Source organism: Amblyomma mixtum, chromosome 4 (assembly GCF_055824585.1).
Source record: "Amblyomma mixtum isolate Tamu chromosome 4, ASM5582458v1, whole genome shotgun sequence".
In the NCBI taxonomy this organism is placed as follows: Eukaryota; Metazoa; Arthropoda; class Arachnida; order Ixodida; family Ixodidae; genus Amblyomma; species Amblyomma mixtum.
In genome coordinates, this window is record NC_143015.1 from 112,719,109 (window position 1) to 112,737,268 (window position 18,160).

The 18,160-nt window shown below is 46.9% G+C and overlaps 1 protein-coding gene across 1 annotated transcript in view; it reads right to left on the minus strand.

Annotated features, from left to right (window-relative positions):
- Positions 1–16,982, minus strand: part of LOC149347910 (uncharacterized) — a 37,335-nt gene extending 20,353 nt beyond the window's left edge. The window contains exons 1-4 of the mRNA XM_089587739.1: positions 16,894–16,982; positions 10,157–10,282; positions 2,674–2,782; positions 522–630 (exon numbers count right to left, since the gene is read on the minus strand). Of these exons, the coding sequence (XP_089443865.1) occupies positions 522–630; positions 2,674–2,782; positions 10,157–10,169 (231 nt within the window). The 5' untranslated portion in view covers positions 10,170–10,282; positions 16,894–16,982. The remainder of the gene's footprint in view (positions 1–521; positions 631–2,673; positions 2,783–10,156; positions 10,283–16,893) is intronic.
- Between the last annotated feature and the right edge of the window lie 1,178 nt (positions 16,983–18,160).

An 18,160-nucleotide genomic window follows, 5' to 3' on the forward strand; every position in this document is an offset into this window, starting at 1 on the left:
TTGGCAAAAAAACTAATAAAACACATTTAAAAAACTCCTAAAGAAAAAGAATACAAATAAAAAGCAATAAAAATAGGAGACAGAAATAAGCAATAAATAATAACAAACATACACCTTTCCCCTAAGGCTTCCCTGGTCGCTGCCATATTGGTCACAGGACTGTCCTGAGCACATCGCGCAGTGGCAGTGGAAACGGTATCCAACAGTCCAGAGAGGAGGCGTTTTGGCAACTCCCTCGCCCAATGGAAAGGTATGCCAAGGTAACGACATAAAAGAAAAAAAAAATTGCGGGCACAAAGAGAGGACAGGGTAAAGCTTACGCATTTCCGCTCTTAAGCAGGTTCAATTGCCATCTTCTAATTTATTCTCGCCTCAATATATGCGCCCCCCCGGAACCTAAATTGCCCTCACTTTTCCTGAGCAGCGACTGCCAATGCACACTGCTAGTTTGCTCTTTCCAATCGCAGTCTTAATCGCAAGCTTTAGACAAAAGTGTAGCATGGTGTTCATAAAACACTTACTGCTTTCAGCCGCTGGCTTGGACTCTGCAGCCCGACTAGCACAGGACGGAAGAGACACCAGTGGCCAAACCTCCGAAGGACGTTGACACATCCAAGGCGCCGATGCACCCTGCGGAGATCAGTCATACTTACGTGCATGAACAGCTCTACGTTGTCGCTGACCACTCTGCCATTTAGTCAGCTGCAAACACCACGGTTCTCGGCATGAACTTTTTGCATGCTGAGCTAAGTTGTTGCATTTAGTTTCTATCAATTGTCAGGACCTGTGTTTGGGTTAGTTCGTTTTTCAGGTGGTACAAAAGTTGGCGCAAAGAACAGGGCGACGGAAGACGCTACTTCCAAGCCAGTGTTGCCAGTGGCCGTTGGCCAGTGTGGTCTCTTGCGTCCTTCATTTGCTACATAGGTGAATGCGGATTATGAGGAAGCTGGAGAAAGCCTCTAAAGAATGATATTGTATTACACCTAACTATTATCTACAGTGCTCCGGTGTTATGCCGGGGGTTTCAGGGAAGTCTTTAATCTCAAAAACAGTTTTTTTAGCTAAAAAATGGTTTTCTGCATGGTATTAGTATTGTAGGCGGACACCAGAGAACAGGTGAATCACCTTAAGTAGCAAGCCGGCTAACCAATTTTCAATAACTAGCTAATTTCTAATAATCAACTATTAAAGTTAGGCGCCTTATTGCAATTAGATCTGCAAACTTCAAAAAAAAAAACCACCTAGGCACCAATAATTTCACAAGGGCCAAAAGAGACGAGGAGACAATGGATAGGCGCCGGTCTGTTGTCTGCTCGTCTCTTTTGTCGTTGAAGTTATTTGCGCCTAGGTGGTTCTTTTCATAAATTTCAAGATGCAAAACAAAATAGCCCGTCAACAAGCCTTACTGTGCAATTAGATATTTGTAGCCAATCTTTAAACTTGGCTTAACGAAGTTAAAACCTTATGATGTACCATGTCTACCGAAGGTACACAATGGTGGCTGTAGCTCGTTCTTTCAACTTGACGGTGGACCTTTGACAGTTCACCTTAGATAGATTTCGTCGAGACGTCAACGTAGGGCGGATATTTAAAACGCCGCGTAGCCGGGCTTGCCTCATATGGAAGAAGAGTCGGTACCGTCTGCCTATCTATACCACAGCTATCGCTCGACTTCTGAGTACAGCTGTGGTTAAACCCTGCCTAGCTTGTTAAGGCAGACATGCATTCCTGGCCTCGAGCTTGCTCTTTTCGTGTACGTGTCCGGCACCTCGCCTTTGGGGCAGTCTTTGGGGCTAGATGGATGGGCATTGGTTCGTTGCTGCACGGTGCTACGCGGCCTCTTGAGCAAAGCTAAAACTTGGCGTTAAGCTTTCCCAATGTACAGGAAAGAGGCCAGCATTTTGAAGGCCTCGAAGAAAAACAAAAAACGATTGAATATCTGAAAACCTTAGGAAACACACAATTGCCTCGATAGGAAACACACCTCCGCAAAAAAAAAAAATACGCTCACGTGTTACAAGATGAACAAAGATTAAGCGTCAGGCAAAGATTAAGCGTCATTAATTGGCAGTTAATTAATGCGCCAACAGAATGTGAAGTGAACAATCGCGTAGCAGAATGCAGCACTCAGGCTTTCGCCTTTCACCACTTTAGCCGCAAAGGTTCCTAGTAATTTAAAGTAAAGATCTCAAAACATAAATATGTGTCTGTACTCCTTTAAGAGGGCTAAGCGATAGCGTTAATTGATGGTGTGCCTGGGTTGCGACAGAAGGGACGGAGGTTCGATTGCAGCACCTGAGAAACCAGTTTTTCTGTAAAGCGATATGGCCTGGCGCTGACGTCACGACCCAGTTGACCAACCATGATTTTCCTGTCACAACGACGGTAATCGCTGGGTTTTCAGCCAAACTACACTTTTATATCCATGGAGTTAAAAAGGGGCTAGTCAGTTAGCTGGACAGCAGAGTAGATTCACACCCCCCGCCCAGTCCTGCAACGTGAATGTGAGCAACCTTTGAATTTACCTTGCCTCTTCTCTTTCTTACCCTTCATTTCAAAAACTTTTTTCCCTCTCTTTCTCTGAATCGGGTGCTGGCCGGCATGGTTCTCAAGGCCGCGACCATCGTGATCAAATGTAGCACAGACACTGCCGAAAATAATCTGTGAACTTACAGACCGGGTCGAGGACAGCGGTTCCGGAGCAAAGGGGTCCATCCCGTCGATTGAGGAAAAGTGGGGATTGTGATTGTGAGCGGAGGCGGGCCCCGGCGCAGAACGACCGCTGCGGAAGAACGAAAGCGAATAAAATTAAAAAGGAAATATTAATACATATGCGCATAATCTAATGCATAACACTAATACATAATACACGTCTCGTCCAGAGGCATGGTTGGCTTGCATAAATTTGCCTCTTCTCGGGGGCCTCTTGAAAACGTTGGCCAGCTTTTGCTACATGCCACACGAAGCACGTGTACTCCCCTGAACGGGGCACCCGAAGAAGGCGATGCCCCGAAGACGACGACGCCTTGAAAGATATGTCTTCTTTGTAGAGCATGAGCCGCCGCGGTGGCTCGGTTATTATGGGGATCGACTGCTGTCGGGAAAGACGCGGGTTCGATCCCTGTAGGGAAGCTCGCTTTCCGATGGGGGCAAAATGCTAGATGACCGTGCGATGTCAATGCACATAAAGAACTCGAGGCAGTTGTATTTATCTCTGGAGTAGGAAGAGAGTTGTTGGAAGGGTCGGTGAGCTGTGCTTCAGAGACTTTTTGTAAGGTGTCATCTGGAAGAATGAGCAGGAGTGTCGCTCATTAATAAAACATGTTTGACTTTCTGAGACGATAACAAGTTTGACAGAAACAATGCATCTTTATTGTTTCATTTTGTCTATACATGGAAAGAAAAATGACTAATGTTAAAAGATCAGAAGGAGACAGCGTGGGTGAGGGAACAAACGGGAAATTATGGCATCCTAGTTGAAATCAAGAGGAAGAACGGGGCTTGGCATATAATGCGAAGGCGAGATTAGTGCTGGTCCTTAAGGGTAACGGAGTGGATTCCAAGGGAAGAAAGGATAGCAGGGGGCGTCAGGAAGTTAGGTGGGTGGATGAGATTATGAAGTCTGCGGGGTACGGGGCAGCAACCGGCGAATGACAGGGTTAATAATTTGAAAGACGTGAGAGAAGCCTTTGCCCTGCAAGGGCCTAATCAGGCCGATGGTGGTGATGGTAATGTCGGTATCACGTGCCTGTAAGTTTGTGTTATGTATATATTTTTATTTTTTTGACAGATTTTAAAGTCAACGTCGCTTTTTTGTACAGTGCATTCTATGCTCATTACTTGATACGCTGCTTGCTATGGCATACTGAGGCCAAGCAATGTTGGTTGTATGTAGGTTGTATGGGGTTTAACGTCCCAAAGCGACTAAACTAAGGCTATAAGAGACGCCGTAGTGGAGGGCTCCGGAAATTTCGACCACCTGGGGTTCTTTAACGTGCACTGACATCGCACAGTACACGGGCCTCTAGAATTTCTCCTCCACAGAAATTCAACCGCCGCGGCCGGGATCGAACCCGCGTCTTTCGGGTCAGCAGCCGAGCACTATAACTGCTGAGCCACCGCGGCGGCCTGAGGCCAAGCAATGGAAAAATTGTCCATTATATTAGACAACAGACATGCAGGCAGCCGAGGAACGAGGTTCAATGCCAAGCAATGGAAAAATTGTCCATTATATTAGACAACAGATACGCAGGCAGCCGAGGAACGAGGTTCAATGCCGTTGAAACCTAATTCTCAGCTATTTCAAAAAACTATGCTGGTGTCTAGTCAGTGCACGCAATTTGGCATTGCTTTTTTTCTCTAGAGAAGCTGTTATAAACATGGGATTTAGTTAGAGCATATACTGTGGCGGTCACAATAAAGCAGTCCGAATCACTCGCAACTTACAGAGGTCGTAAACTGCTGAGCCCACATTAGCGCTATTAACAACGGAACCAGGACACGCACACCCAATTTTGGACAAAATCATTTTTAAACAAGAAACCTTCTATGAACGCATTTTTTTTTTCATTCAATGAAACAGTTGACCTTAACAATCAATATATCCGCACACAACCCGACAGCAGTATTGCATTTTTTTTTGTGCACTATCGTCATTGCCCTCGCGAAAGAATTCGCCATTGGTTTTTTATGGCAGCGTTAACTGTTCGATGTGATCGGCGGTGAAACCCTTTAAAAGAAAAAAAAATATTGCTACGTATCAGAAGAATGGAGCATTAACTGAAATGCCTCCCTAACAGTGTCTTGGAATTTCCAAATTTTGTAAATTTTTTCTCGGGGAATGCTGGACAAATATAACCACACTTATGGGAGGACATCGGGCTCTGCTGTTTCATTAAGTTCAAATTGGAGCTAAAAAAGAAAGGCGCCAACGTCACCAGCGGTGCGTTGCAGGTGCACAAATACAAGAGCGCAAAGCCATCAGCAATGCTCCTTGTGTTGAGTTTTGTAGCGAAAGCTACATTGGCCATGAACTTGCGATTTCGCTGTGGCGGTGCTCCGAGGAGGCACAGAGACCAACCTTGAGCCGTTGCCTAGCAACCGCCGCAGCTGGCGGACGCCGCGCGCTCGCCACGCCATCTGGCGTGACCTCACACCATGGGCCTCGCCGCGGAGCCGCCGCCGCCGTTTGGTATGACGTCACACCGCTTGCCTCGTCGTCGCGCTCGGTTTCGCTACGTGTATCGTGGCATAACCGAGGTAAGCCACTGCCCATTTTTCTCGTGGGCCCCTTACGTGCTCAGGCTCTTAGGATTCCTGTGCTCGAATGGACCCACATGACGGCTGCACTCAAGGCATACTGGACACCCGACTCCGTTGTCTTGATACACGGTCTTCACTGTGGCTGGCACATCGGAACAAAGCGATGCATTGGTATAAGGAAAACATTATTGGCATACAAAAGAACAATCGAATGAGTAAATTTTCTACTAGTATATCCTCAGTGAATGGTACAGATATAGTCAGATACAACTTTAGTCCGCAGTGAAGCTCCGCCCACATTCACCCTCTGCGCACAGAATTCCTCCACGACGAAAAAGAAGTCCACTGCATAAATTTTTCTTGTTTTCTAAACACGAAGCTTAAGAGAAGAAAAATATTAGGAGCTCTAGAATTTTGATACGTGGATTGTTTGATATACTCAAACATTAAAAACCTGATTTCGTTTACTGTTGCGGTTAACCAGCGGAAAAACACAGGATGCAGGGGAACGCAATAGGAACCCGTGTGCTGTGCGATGTCCGTGTAAAGCTCTCCAGGAGGTAGAAATTCTTTCCGCTACAGCACCTCTTTCTTCCTTTCTTAGCTCACTCCCTCCTTTATTCCTTCCTTTACGGCATGGTTCAGGTGTCCGCCGAAATGTGATAGAAATACTGCGCCATTTCCTTTCCTTAAGAACCGATTTTCTATTTTCATTTGGACACAACTGCATTCCCATAGATTCTTGTTTGTCTTGAACGATTTCCAGAGTGACAGCACAGGTGTAGACGGGTAAGAGGAGCAGGCACACGCAGAGAACACACACTGCTGAAGAAACGGTGCATTAATCTAACGCGTGATACATAATGATCCATTAAAAGATACCTCGAAGAAACTCTTTCGATGGTGCCTCTGACATTAGCGTGCTGGTGATGCTCCTTAAATGTACCAGTGCAGTTCACACACGCGGTAGATTACTGCAACTGCACCGCCGAAATCTTTTCGTAGTGTTTCTCTGCTATTTGTGCTCCGATTAGGTCTATGAGATCGAGTTATACGTTCAAATCTATATGAAAATCGATGTTCCTCTTAGCGCTTCGCCATTCCATTCCTATACACTGACAAGCTGCGGCGAATCGGACGCTGAAGCAATCCAATCCCGTTACGCTCGCCACTCCTTCCGACCTCATTCATCAGCTAGCGCCCATCACAAAGTTAACAAAGGTTCCTAATACGCAGCCCAGAACGACGCACTTAAAACACTTACCCCCTTGCACATGCATCACGAAAGTCTCGGTGCCACTAGCGCCAGAGGCAGCCTAGTCCAAGTCAGAGAAGCAGGTTTTTGCGGCTGCTTCTCTTGACGACGCCGCATCCAAAACGCCGGTGCTCCCTGCGAAGACCATGGATGCCCACGTCACTAGCTGCACGCAACACCAAACAGGCAGAGGCTACCCGCGGGCCCTCCAAAGTAAGGAGCAAGCTTCGATGTCTGGGGCGCTGCAAAGGCGAGGCCAGAAATTTCTTACCCAAAACAATAAACAACCTAGTTTTTTCGTAAGGTCCGAGGCTCTTCCGTAGTCCATTCTGTATGAAAAGATTCGCTTGCGTATTTTTAGAATATTTTTACTCTTTTACAATGGACCCACATGACGACGGCACTTTGAGACAATACTGGGCACCGGACTCCGTTGTCTTGGCACAGGGTCTTCGCTGTCGCTGGTGCTTCTGAACAAAGTGATGCATCGGTATAAGGAAAATATTAACATCCAAAAGAACAATCGAATGAGCAAACTTTCTACTAAGTTTGGTTTGTTTTGGTTTGTGGGGTTTAACGTCCCAAAGCGATTTAGGCTATGAGGGACGCCGTAGTGGAGGGCTACGGAAATTTCGACCACCTGGGGTTCTTTAACGTGCACTGACATCGCGCAGTACAAGGGCCTCTAGAATTTCTCCTCCAAAGAAATTCCAGCTGCCGCGGCCGGGATCGAACCCGCGTCTTTAGGGTCAGCAGCCGAGCACCATAACCACTGAGCCACCGCGGCGGCACTTTCTACTTTCTACTGAGTGAAGTGCACAGCTACAGGTCGGATACAACTTAAAGTGGCCCGGAAACACAATCTTAGTTAACTGTTTTGCCTGCTGATTGCATACGGTGAGTTATAATGATGCTATTAGCGTCGGTAATGATGCGTATATTCCGTTTTATAATATTTTAATGTCCTCCCAAAAACAACTTCATGGCTCTGATGGTGTCGCCACACAGTGGCCGGTTTTTAGCAGCGGATATGGCATCACCTGGCGCGAGATTGATGACTCGACAAACAGTAAATATACTGCAAATTGTGTGAATAAATATAGACACATTTTGTCACCTGTCTGCGTTTTATATTAGATAACAAAAAACAACTTGTTTGTCTTAGAAAAAAGCCTACAAGGCAAGTAAAATAAAAATACACTACCAGGGGCGCTCTGGCATGGAAACGACGCTGCCCGTCTCAGAAAGAACGAGTTACAGAGAGCAGGTAACCATGGAGTACAAACTTCCGCGACGTGCTCTGGCTGGCTGTTTTGATTGGTTGCGCCAGGTGCCATCATTGGGAGAGCGAAATAGGAGTGGGAAGCCCCGCCAAAATCGAGCTGAGGGCAGCCTTTTTTTGCTTGGATTTTCAAATTTCTTCACTGAATAATTCCCGTTCCTGCGCATCGATTTTTGTAATTCTTTTTAAGTCAGCATCTGTGTGACATAAAGAACCCACCTGAAGTATAGCCGGTATCCCCCTAAGCAGTGTTTCGCAGCCCCTTTAAGTCTTCAGTGAAGCTCCGCCCACATTCAGCCTCCGTGCACAGAATTCCTCCGCGACGAAAAAGTAGTCCACTGTATAAACTTTTCTTGTTTTCTAAACAAGATGCTTATCACAACAAAAAAAATTACGAGCTCTAGAAGTTTGATACGTGGATTGTTTGATATAGCCAAACATCAAAATAGCTGATTTCGTTTACCGTTGCGGTTAACCAGCGGAGCAATACAGGATGCCGTGGATCGCGGCCCATTGTTAGGAGCTGCTGTTAAGTTGCATTCTACTAAAGAGCAGGCTCTTAGACATCTGCTTAAGCAATGAGGTCAGACTTTACCCAACTTTCAAAAGTAGGCTTTTTGAGTTATAATGGCGCTTTTTTCGGCATAACATTGTCACGGGTTTAGCACATCAGAATACAGCTCAGACGTGGTAACTAGCAGATTTATTAACTGATATTGATTAGTTAGCTTTTTAACTTTTATCGTTAGCCTGCCTAATTTATGAGAGGCGTGTAGCCCACCGTAAGCAATATCCATATCAGTTTTTAGAATTTCTCTAATGCAGTTACGCTCTGCGCTGTGATCCAACAAACTTTGGCCATTTCGACGAGTTGCGTGCACTGGAGACGTTGTTTTGCCTGCAAGCTTCTCGAAATGGGGTGTATCTTAGCGCGATGTAGGCAAAATTTGTTGGGTCACAGCGCCGAAGGTAAGCGCGTTTTCTAAATTCTAAAAACTCTTAGGGATAATACTTACGGGGGGCTACACACCTTTCAATAATTAAGGAGTTAATAGCGATTGTTAAAAAGTTGATAATTCAATATTAGTAACCAGCCTGCCCGTTAGCACGCTAGTTAGCTGATAGCTGTTTTCACAGACGGTAATGTGCACCTACCACGAACTGCAAATAAGACCACATTAGACGATTAATAGAAGGCGCTCGTCTTCCTAGCCGGAGTAACCCGGTTCGAACCCGACCCTGGTGGCCGCGTTTCGATAGAGGGGGAACCGAAAAGGCACCTGTGTGCTGTGCGACATGTGGTCGAAATTATTTCCGCTACAGAACCTCTTTCTTCCTTTCTTCTCTCATTCCCGCCTTTATTCCTTACCTTAAGGCATGTTTGTTCAGGTGTCCGCCGAAATGGGATTCAAATACAACGCTATTTCCTTTCCTCAAGAAACAATTTTCAATTTCCATTTGGAGAAAACTGCATTCCCACAGATGCGTGTCTTGAGCGAATTCCACAGTGGAGCAGTGACGTAGACGGGTGAGAGGAACAGACACAGGCAGAGAACACACAGCGCTGAAGAAGCAGCGCATTATTCTAATGCGCGATTAAAAAATTTCTCGAAGAAACTCTTTCGGTGGTGTGTCTGATATTTGTGTGCTGCTGATGCTGCTTAAAGCTGCGCTGAACAGCAATCTGAACTCATGTTTTTACCGCCGGAACTCGATCTACGCGTTCCGAGCGTTCTTAGAAACTTCCAATTAGCCCTGTGCGGCCGGTTTCCCTAATTCAAATCCGATTAAACTTCCCGGCTTCGGCCTCTTTCTTTACTTCCCCGCAGACGGTGGGAGGAGTCGACCAACCTTTCAACCAGTCCCGTGGCGGCTTGCTGCTCTGCCATCGGCGGAGTGGCACGTAGTGATCGGCGAAAGCAAGGAGTCCACGCGTATATTTATATTCGTGGGCCTAATTTGCAGCTATGTAGTCTCTGACTAGACCTCTTTATTCACGGACTCCTAAAAAACAAAAATTTAATTAGCAGTACCAGTGCAGTTGGAACGCGTGCTCGAATACCACCACTGCACAAACGAAATCTTTCTGTACTGTTGCTCTGCTATATCTGCTCCGATTAGGTCTGTGAGATCGAGTTATACGGTACAATCTATGTTAATATAGATGTTGGTCTAAGTGCTTCGCTGTGCCATTCCCATACACTGACAAGATGGTCGCTGCGCCGAATCGGCGCTGAAACAATTTAATCCCGTCATATTTAACCCATCTTCCGAGCCTATTCATCAGCTAGCACCCATCGTAAACTTGACAGATATTCCTAATACGCAGCCCAGAACGACGCCTTTAGCACACTTACTGTTTTGCAGCATGAAGCGCAAAAGATCCACCGCGATTACCGCCAGAGGCGGCCTAGTCACATGCAGAGAAGCCGGTTTCCAGGCTGCTTCTCTTGACGACGCCGCATCCAAAACTCCGGTGCTCCCTGCGATGACCATGGATACGCACGTCACTAGCTGCACGCAACGCCAAACAGGCAGAAGGTATACCCGCGGTCCTTCCAAAGTCAGGAGCAAGTTTCGATGTATAGAGTGCAGCAACGGCGAGGGCAGAAATTTCTTCCCCAAAACAATAAACAGCCACGTTTCGTCGTAAGCTTTGAGCCTGTTCCATACTCCATTCTGTGAAAGCATTAGTCAAGCGAGAATAGCCAGCGTGTTTAAGCGAAACCATACCCAGCAATTCTAAACGATGCTAAATGATGGACTATTATCATGAGGAACTCATTTAGATGGCGGCGACTATTTGAGGGTTCTACGACCCAAAAAAGAATCTGCGTTCGACTTGCACACGCACACATGTAGCGGGGAAGCCATCGCACTCGGCAATTTTCCTCTGCTCCTTTCCTGCCGCAAGCTTACTCTAGTGCCACATTGTTATAACTTGAGTTTAATCATAGCCCACAAACTGCGGGCAACAACTTCAGCCAGCGAAAGAACGCTACACGCCCTTCATGGAGCACATTGGCGAAGGTATGGCCAGCAATTGCCGCTTAATTTTCACATATGGTAACACTCGACTGCTCAAAATAGACCACACGAGTATTATATGAATAACATGCTTCTGGGGTTAAATCATAAAGCAGCGGTGCATCGATTTTTGTTTCCTCAACAATCAGAAAACGGGCGCCACGAGCGAGTACGCTTTTTCAAGAATCACTAAGCTCGCGTACTGAGCTGGAGGCTTCCGAAAAGAAAACAAGAAAAAGGAATTTTATTTCACTAAGCAAATAAAAACTTTTTGAGCGACCGCCATCCACGGTGTGCAAGCAAGCACCTCAAAGCAGCCACCAGCGCGCAGCAGACGACGCGAGGCATGCCCTCGTGACGTCAGAGAGCAGAGGTTGCCAGACGAGCTAGCAGTTCGCGACAGGAACGAAAAAAAATTCATTGTAAAAATATCTAGCTTACAGAAATAACTGAAACCTCAGGGATTTCTAATTTAACGTGTCGGTAGTTAAATGCAATGGCCAGGGTATGCGCGAAAATGGGCTGCCGTGACCCCTTAAGAAGAAGTATTTTGCCGCATATCAGAAGCATGGACCTTCACTATATTCTTAAAAGTATCGTACAATTTTCCAATTTTCATATTGTTTGTCCGACATTGCTGCACATCATCTGATTTTTGGAAACCGCTTTGCTGACGACTTTCACACGACGATAGCAAAACAGCTAATAATAGACCCTCAAGCACCCCTACGAAACGATAAAGGAGATTCTCGGAAGTATTCCTTGAGAAAATGACGGCACTTGGTTAAGCCAACTCTGCACGTGTACTGTGCTTGAATACGCGGCGACGGCTCCTTGCCGATTAAAGACTTGTCGATAGAAAAGTTGGTCATTTCGGTGAACCACGCCGCGCTCTACGTTGGCGCTAAGTCGAGCACGCCTAGAATTGTCACAATTAGGTCTCATTCTATAAAAAAACAGAGTTCCCAATCGACCCACACTTCTTAGAGGGCATTGGAACTCTCTTGGACATCCGATGGACGTATTATAAATGTCGAACAGAACGTCCAGGGGAGTTTCAGAGCCCATTGGGTTCCCTTTTTCGCGAATAAAACAGCAGGTTAGGCAGCCGGCTTTCCTTTGCTCGCCAGCAACGAACGTACGTCCACGGCCGTAGTGTGACGAAATCTGTGAGGTGAAGTCGCCAGCCAGGAGACAGGGGTGAAGCCGGCGGCGAGGTGACAGAGGTGGTGCTGACGCTCACGCTGCTGTGCTGCTCCATGAACTCCGGCAAGGAATGTGCAGTGGCTGGCCCGTCGGCGTGGGATGGCCCATTAGAGTTCATCGCAGCACCCTCTGGCGCTACAAACACTCACTGACGACGCACGCTTGAATGCGTCTTTTCTTTTTTTCTAATCAGGCGCAAGATATTATTATACACGGATTACCACGTGGTCTTCTCCTACGACCGCTAAATAATTTATAATCGAATTTCTTCCTCGTGCTCTTTCGGTTTCAACAGCCGAACGATGACTGTGACGTCAGACAGGGGTTATAGTTCACGTGAGGCAAGAAAAACTGCAATACATATAATCGATGCTTCTACATTCGTCGTTATTCCGGCTTTTCAGGAAGGCTTGTTTATGCACTGTAGTGAATGAAAATGATGAAGCAGCTATTCTATTGCAGTTTTCCTCCCTTCTATTCCTCCCTTACTCTACACACAGATGACGGGTGTCCACCGAGATATGCGAGGGAGATACTGAAGTAACTATTTCTTTTCCTCAAAAACAATTTTCATTAGAGAATTTTAGTATAGCGTTAGCGTGATAGCGGACCTAAGGGAAAGCACGTTAGCGTGCCGCAAGCAACTTATCCCCACAGACAGTTTTAGTGTAGCGTTTTGAAAACGCTAAACGCCATCTGTTTGACATGGATGCGAACGGTCCTTCTAAAATGGTCGACATTGCCGCTAACTTGCCAAAGTATAATATTACCAAGTTTTTAAAACGAATTATTAGTGCAGCGTTCATTTTCGTCTGCAAAATGACCCCGAAATTGAAATAAAATGAAATAAAAACGTAAAACAGTGGCGCCATCTAGTAAAGGCAGTGTTAACTACAAGCCGTCGGAGCAAGAATTTTTGCCATCACATGACGTCTAATGCTCAAAAAAACTTTTATAAATTTAATATAAACTCTCTTTACATAATTTAAGTCCATAAAACACGGCGAAAAACCTCCAAATCTATTTTTGTCTCGTTCCAAACGTTTTTGCTAGGTTTATGCTGCGTTTCGGACCGTTGCAGACGGTAGCAGTGCAGCTTGAGGTTCCATTAGGCTTGCGCGCTCCAGAATCGAGATCGTATCTCAAAAACTGGGCTGAATTGCAGCTTAAACTTTATCGTCGAAGAGAGGTAAGTCATAGCGAAAAGAAAAAACACTAGTAGTTGCCATTAAACCTGCCGACCGGAATCGTAAGAGCTGCTGAATCGGATGAAGCGGGCGGCTGTCGCTTGTAAGGACGCCGCCATGTTTCCACGCTAAGGGCGCAAAAGCCGCAACTGCCGCAACGCACAATTCTGATAATTGCGTGCGTACGCTAACGCTATTTCCCCGTTAGCGTTCTGCGCATGCGCACTCTGGACCCGCTATTCCGCTATGCACGCAATTACGCAAAACCCGCAATACTAAAACTCTCTAATTTCTCTTGTTTCACTCACACTTCCTCCCTTCCTGTAAAGTGCGATTCGGGTGTCCACCGAGGTGCGACCATGGCTGAGGTGCAACCACGGCTCAAGTGCGACTATGCTGATAAGGCGAAGTGGCTGGCATAGTGTAGCTGTCACTACAAAAAGTAACGGTGGTTTAGCTTTGGTTAAACCGAGTGAGAATACGCGGTGAGAATACCTTCGCGTTGGTTTAGCCTGGCGAAGTCTTGTTATGCTTTTCGCTGAGAGCCTCTTTGGTACTTTCCAGGCTATACCATCGTGAAGCTATCGCTTCTCACTCGGTTAACCAAAACTGAAGCACCCACTAATTTTATTCCTAGTCGCGCCGGCACTCCTTCCGTCATCTGCTCGGGTAAAGATGGCGCGACGTTACGCCCTATCAGGTAAACTCGGCGTTTAGGCTCCTCGGCGAGCCCAAAGTCGATCCCGTGACCAGCTTTTGGTTGACCTTGACGTGACCTTGACGTCCCCGGCTTAACTGTGACCCTTGACCTGGCCAATCGCTTGACTCTTGGCCTGTCCAATTGCTTGACCATGGGTCTGCCATTGATTATCCACTGGTTCTCCAAACTTATAAAGTGAAGGTTTGACCTTGGAATACTGGTTTGGCCAATATTAACCAGGCAATGTTGTTTGTGCCACTAGTCTCTATAGTTGAGCCGCTACAGTATCCCTAAGGACCACAATGTCTGGAATGGTGCGGATGAGGGTTTGCCTTAACTTGGGCGAGATTAAGTTGGTTTGGCTTGGTTTATGGGGTTTAACGTCCCAAAGCGACTAAGGCTATGAGAGACGCCGTAGTGGAGGGCTCCGGAGATTTCGACCACCTGAGGTTCTTTAGCGTGCTCTACGTTCTCGAATGCAGAGTCGCCGTCGGTCGGTTATTTTTGCCAAAGGTGAAAGCATCCATCGCACATGTCTATATTCAGTGCTTGACGAATGCCATACGATCATTTGTGATTTCTAAGCGCCCCCAACAGCGCAGTTATTTACAAAGACCTTTCGTGTCAACATGACAGGCTCACATTTTGTTTTATTCCTTTTAGAAGAGACGAAGATACTTACCCCACTATTCTGGACAAGAAGCATTTTTGAACGGGAAAGAGTTTATGACCGCAATTTTTCATATATTGCAAGATTTCGCAATAACAATCAATATATCCGTAGATCTCGCGTCGGCAGGTTTGCATTCTTTTTTTCTACTAAATTGGTTCTGAGACACCTTCCGAGGAGATCACACCAACCCACATAACAACTGCATTGTGTTCTCTTGAACATCTGAGCCAAATAATACGCTTCTACAGGCAGCCGAGAACCCAAAATCTCGCGCGAGAGTTTGGCGCGCCCTTTTCGGGCCACTATTTCATGCTCGCACCCTCCTCCGTCGCATGCACGATCCTGCGTAAAACCTCTTCAGATATGTCTATTGGTTACGATTATTTCAGGCGTCTGGCAGCTACCACGGCTTAAGCCAATATGCTGCGTAGCTACAGCGGCTCAGGAAGCTCCGCCCTCGGCGGTACGGGGCAGGAGCAGGTGCGTACACCTTGCAGCGTGCGAACCGTGACAAGAGGAAAGGGAAAGGCGCGAAGACGCTGAGATTTAAACTTTGACCACAGCACAACAAAAAAACAAGGAAATATTGTCAAGAGGATATTCGGGAAGCGGCGTCTTTTAACATCCCATGCATACCGTAACTTTATTAGAGCCCCTTTAACATTTCTGCTGCCGTCAAAAGCGTTTCCCACTGGTTTTCTATAGCAGTCTTAAAAGCTCGATGCCAGCGATGGAAACACTACAACGAAGAACTTTGCAATATATAAGAAGAATTGACCATATCGGTACCTTACAATCTTCCAATACTCAAAAAATTTGTCAAAGAATGTACGACTTGAGTCGTACTTCAAGTACGAGGATGTGGTACGCTACCTCACTGTTGCTCTGCTGGAACCTTGGGCGGACGTCGGCTGGTGCGCAGGTGAGCAAGACGGAGCTGTCTCTCGATGCTGCACGCGACATTCCCCTTGCGCCGCTGCGAGGAGGAATCTGAGGGACGGAATCGGCTGAATAAGATTAGGCATACGGTACGGGATAGCGACGTTGCGGGGGCCGCATATGGGCATATGGGCTGTAGCAGTGAACGGTTCGGGTTAAACTTACACCGCCTGGCGTTTCAAAACGGGCTTTGGGGTCACACAGCGGACGGGCATTTTTGGGGCGGAAACACTATTCCGATGGGTCAACACCGAGGAAGATCTTCCGGTGATTGTATGCTTGCAGTGTTTGTCGTTTTGTGCGAAGTGAAAGTTTTAAACTAATTGTAAAGGGATGAAATAAATATACATGACTGGGGTTCGATCCCGCGACGGCGCGAACCGATCTGCTTCGCAGGCCGCCGCGCGAGAGCACTATAGGCTATACCGCCGCATCCTCACACTGCTCGTGTTAAACCGCAACACGCTCTCTCGCGCTGTGCATTGCACATCGTCGTGTTCATCCACTAATACTGTTATGAAACTAACATTCGCAAGTTTGAGCCATGTGGCGGTAGTGACAGGGAGGTGTGCGCATCATGCGTTGTGGCAGAAACCCGGCGCTACACAGCCATACACTATGGGGTTGAAAACATTGCTGCAGAAACAGGGCACTGGAGCATAGGCCGCTGGCGTACTTTGGGGATATTGACACTCAGGATGAAAAAGTTGTTTGTAGAAGTACTTTGGTTTGGGCTAGTTGGTCCGTAGCCATGTTTCAAACAGAAAAGGCGCGAATGGGACGAGCACAAGAAGGAACGTAAAGCAACAGGACAGGCGCCTGTCTTGCGGCTTTACGTTCCTTCTTGTTCTCGTCCCATTCGCATCTCTTCTGTATGAAGAAGTTAGTTTGGTTTATGAGGTTTAACGTCCCAAAGTGACTGAGGCTATGAGGAACGCCTCAAAAAGTTGAAGACGCTCATAGCTCGTTCCATGGGTCAACCTCAGTCGCGCTTTCAGGTACGTGGCATTGATCTTCACCTGGAAAAAAACTCATCCAGCACAATATTTCGTGCCTGGCAAGGCGAAACTAATTGCAAAGAGGTGAAATAAATATCCACGACTGGGATTCGATCCCTCGACGGTGTTTTTGCAGTTAACCTCAATCAAAAGGCAGACATCACGCCATCGAACCCGTTTTCTCTAGTGTAAATTACAGGAAAGGATCGAACAGAGCCGCACAGAAACAATTCTGCAGTAGCGGGATGGCAGAGATCCTTCGGTGTGGAAGGCCCCTACTGATACTATCGGGCACAAACCCAGGCTTCAAGGAGACAGCTAGCCACGTCCATCGTAACAGAAGTCACAAGTCATGTGGCCTTACTGGCATCCTGGGTCGAAACCTCCGTCGCCTCGGCGCACGTCGATTGGTCGCCGGCTGCACTGGACACTACTGTACGTGGGCATCCATCTGGGTGGGCAGCTCGCTACAACCATGTTGCGCTGCTAGGTGGCGCCTCCTGAGTGATCAAATTACCAGCACAGTTATCATCATCAGTAATGGCTGCTGTATAAAGAACTGAAATAAACTAGACTAGGGCCAGACCCTGGCAGTAGCCACTAAGTAGACGAGTCTAGTTGTCTGCGCAAGTTGCCTGGGGGCCCGAAATTCGCAGGTCACAGCTGCTTTATGACCGATGACCTGTCTTTACTGTTGACGCATCTAAGCTAAAACTGTCCTTGTGCTCGGCGCCTGTCTTTGTGCTCTTCTGGTCTGTGTCTTTTTTGCGTTTTGTTTGCTTAAGTAGCTAAAAGTGTACTTGCTGCCACATAAGTAATCACATTGCAAAAGCTAATATAACAAAACTTTCACTTTATATACGTGTGATCTCTATTAAGGGTACAATTAGCACTATATTCGAACACAACTAAAGACCACAGCGGCGTTTTCCTGCCAGAGGACCCCTTCCAACCAACGGCGTAGGGCGATACTCATCACCATGCTGCCAATTCACGGAGTGGCAGATTCCCGCCGCGGTCAACGAGATGTAGGACAGATACTGGGCCATTTCCTTTCCTCAAAAACCACTTTTCAATTTCCTCTTTCTTCCTTTTCTTTTATCCCTTCCCTTACGGCATGGTTCAGGTGTCCATCAAGATGTGACGGTTACTTTGCGGTTTCCTTTCCTGAAAACCAAACCAAACAAAAGAAGTGGGCCGCCGGCGTTCATTGGGTTCATTGGTGTTGGCGTTAATGTTATAGAGCCCGTTCATTTTAAGGCGAAAGCCTTTAATGCCTCATGCTGTCGTTAGCAATCCGTGTTGATGCCGTGTCTGCGTCCGTGTCGGCAGCCGTGTCGACAGATGTGTCCGCGTTTTGACGGGTGTCCACCGAGATATGTAATTCAGTTACTGCGTAATTTCCTTTCCTCAAATACAATTTTCAGTTTCTCCATTACGGCCCCTCTTCTTTCACTGCCACTTCCTCCCTTCCTGTACGGTGTGGTTAAGGTGTCCACCGAGATGACAGAGAATTACTGCGCCATTCCCTTTCCTCAAAAAGCGTTGCGTTCAAAGGGCAAGGCACCGTGCCGAATGGATGGCGGCCCTCCGTGGACTCCCTGGCAGCGCTACAACAAGCTGTCGCGTTC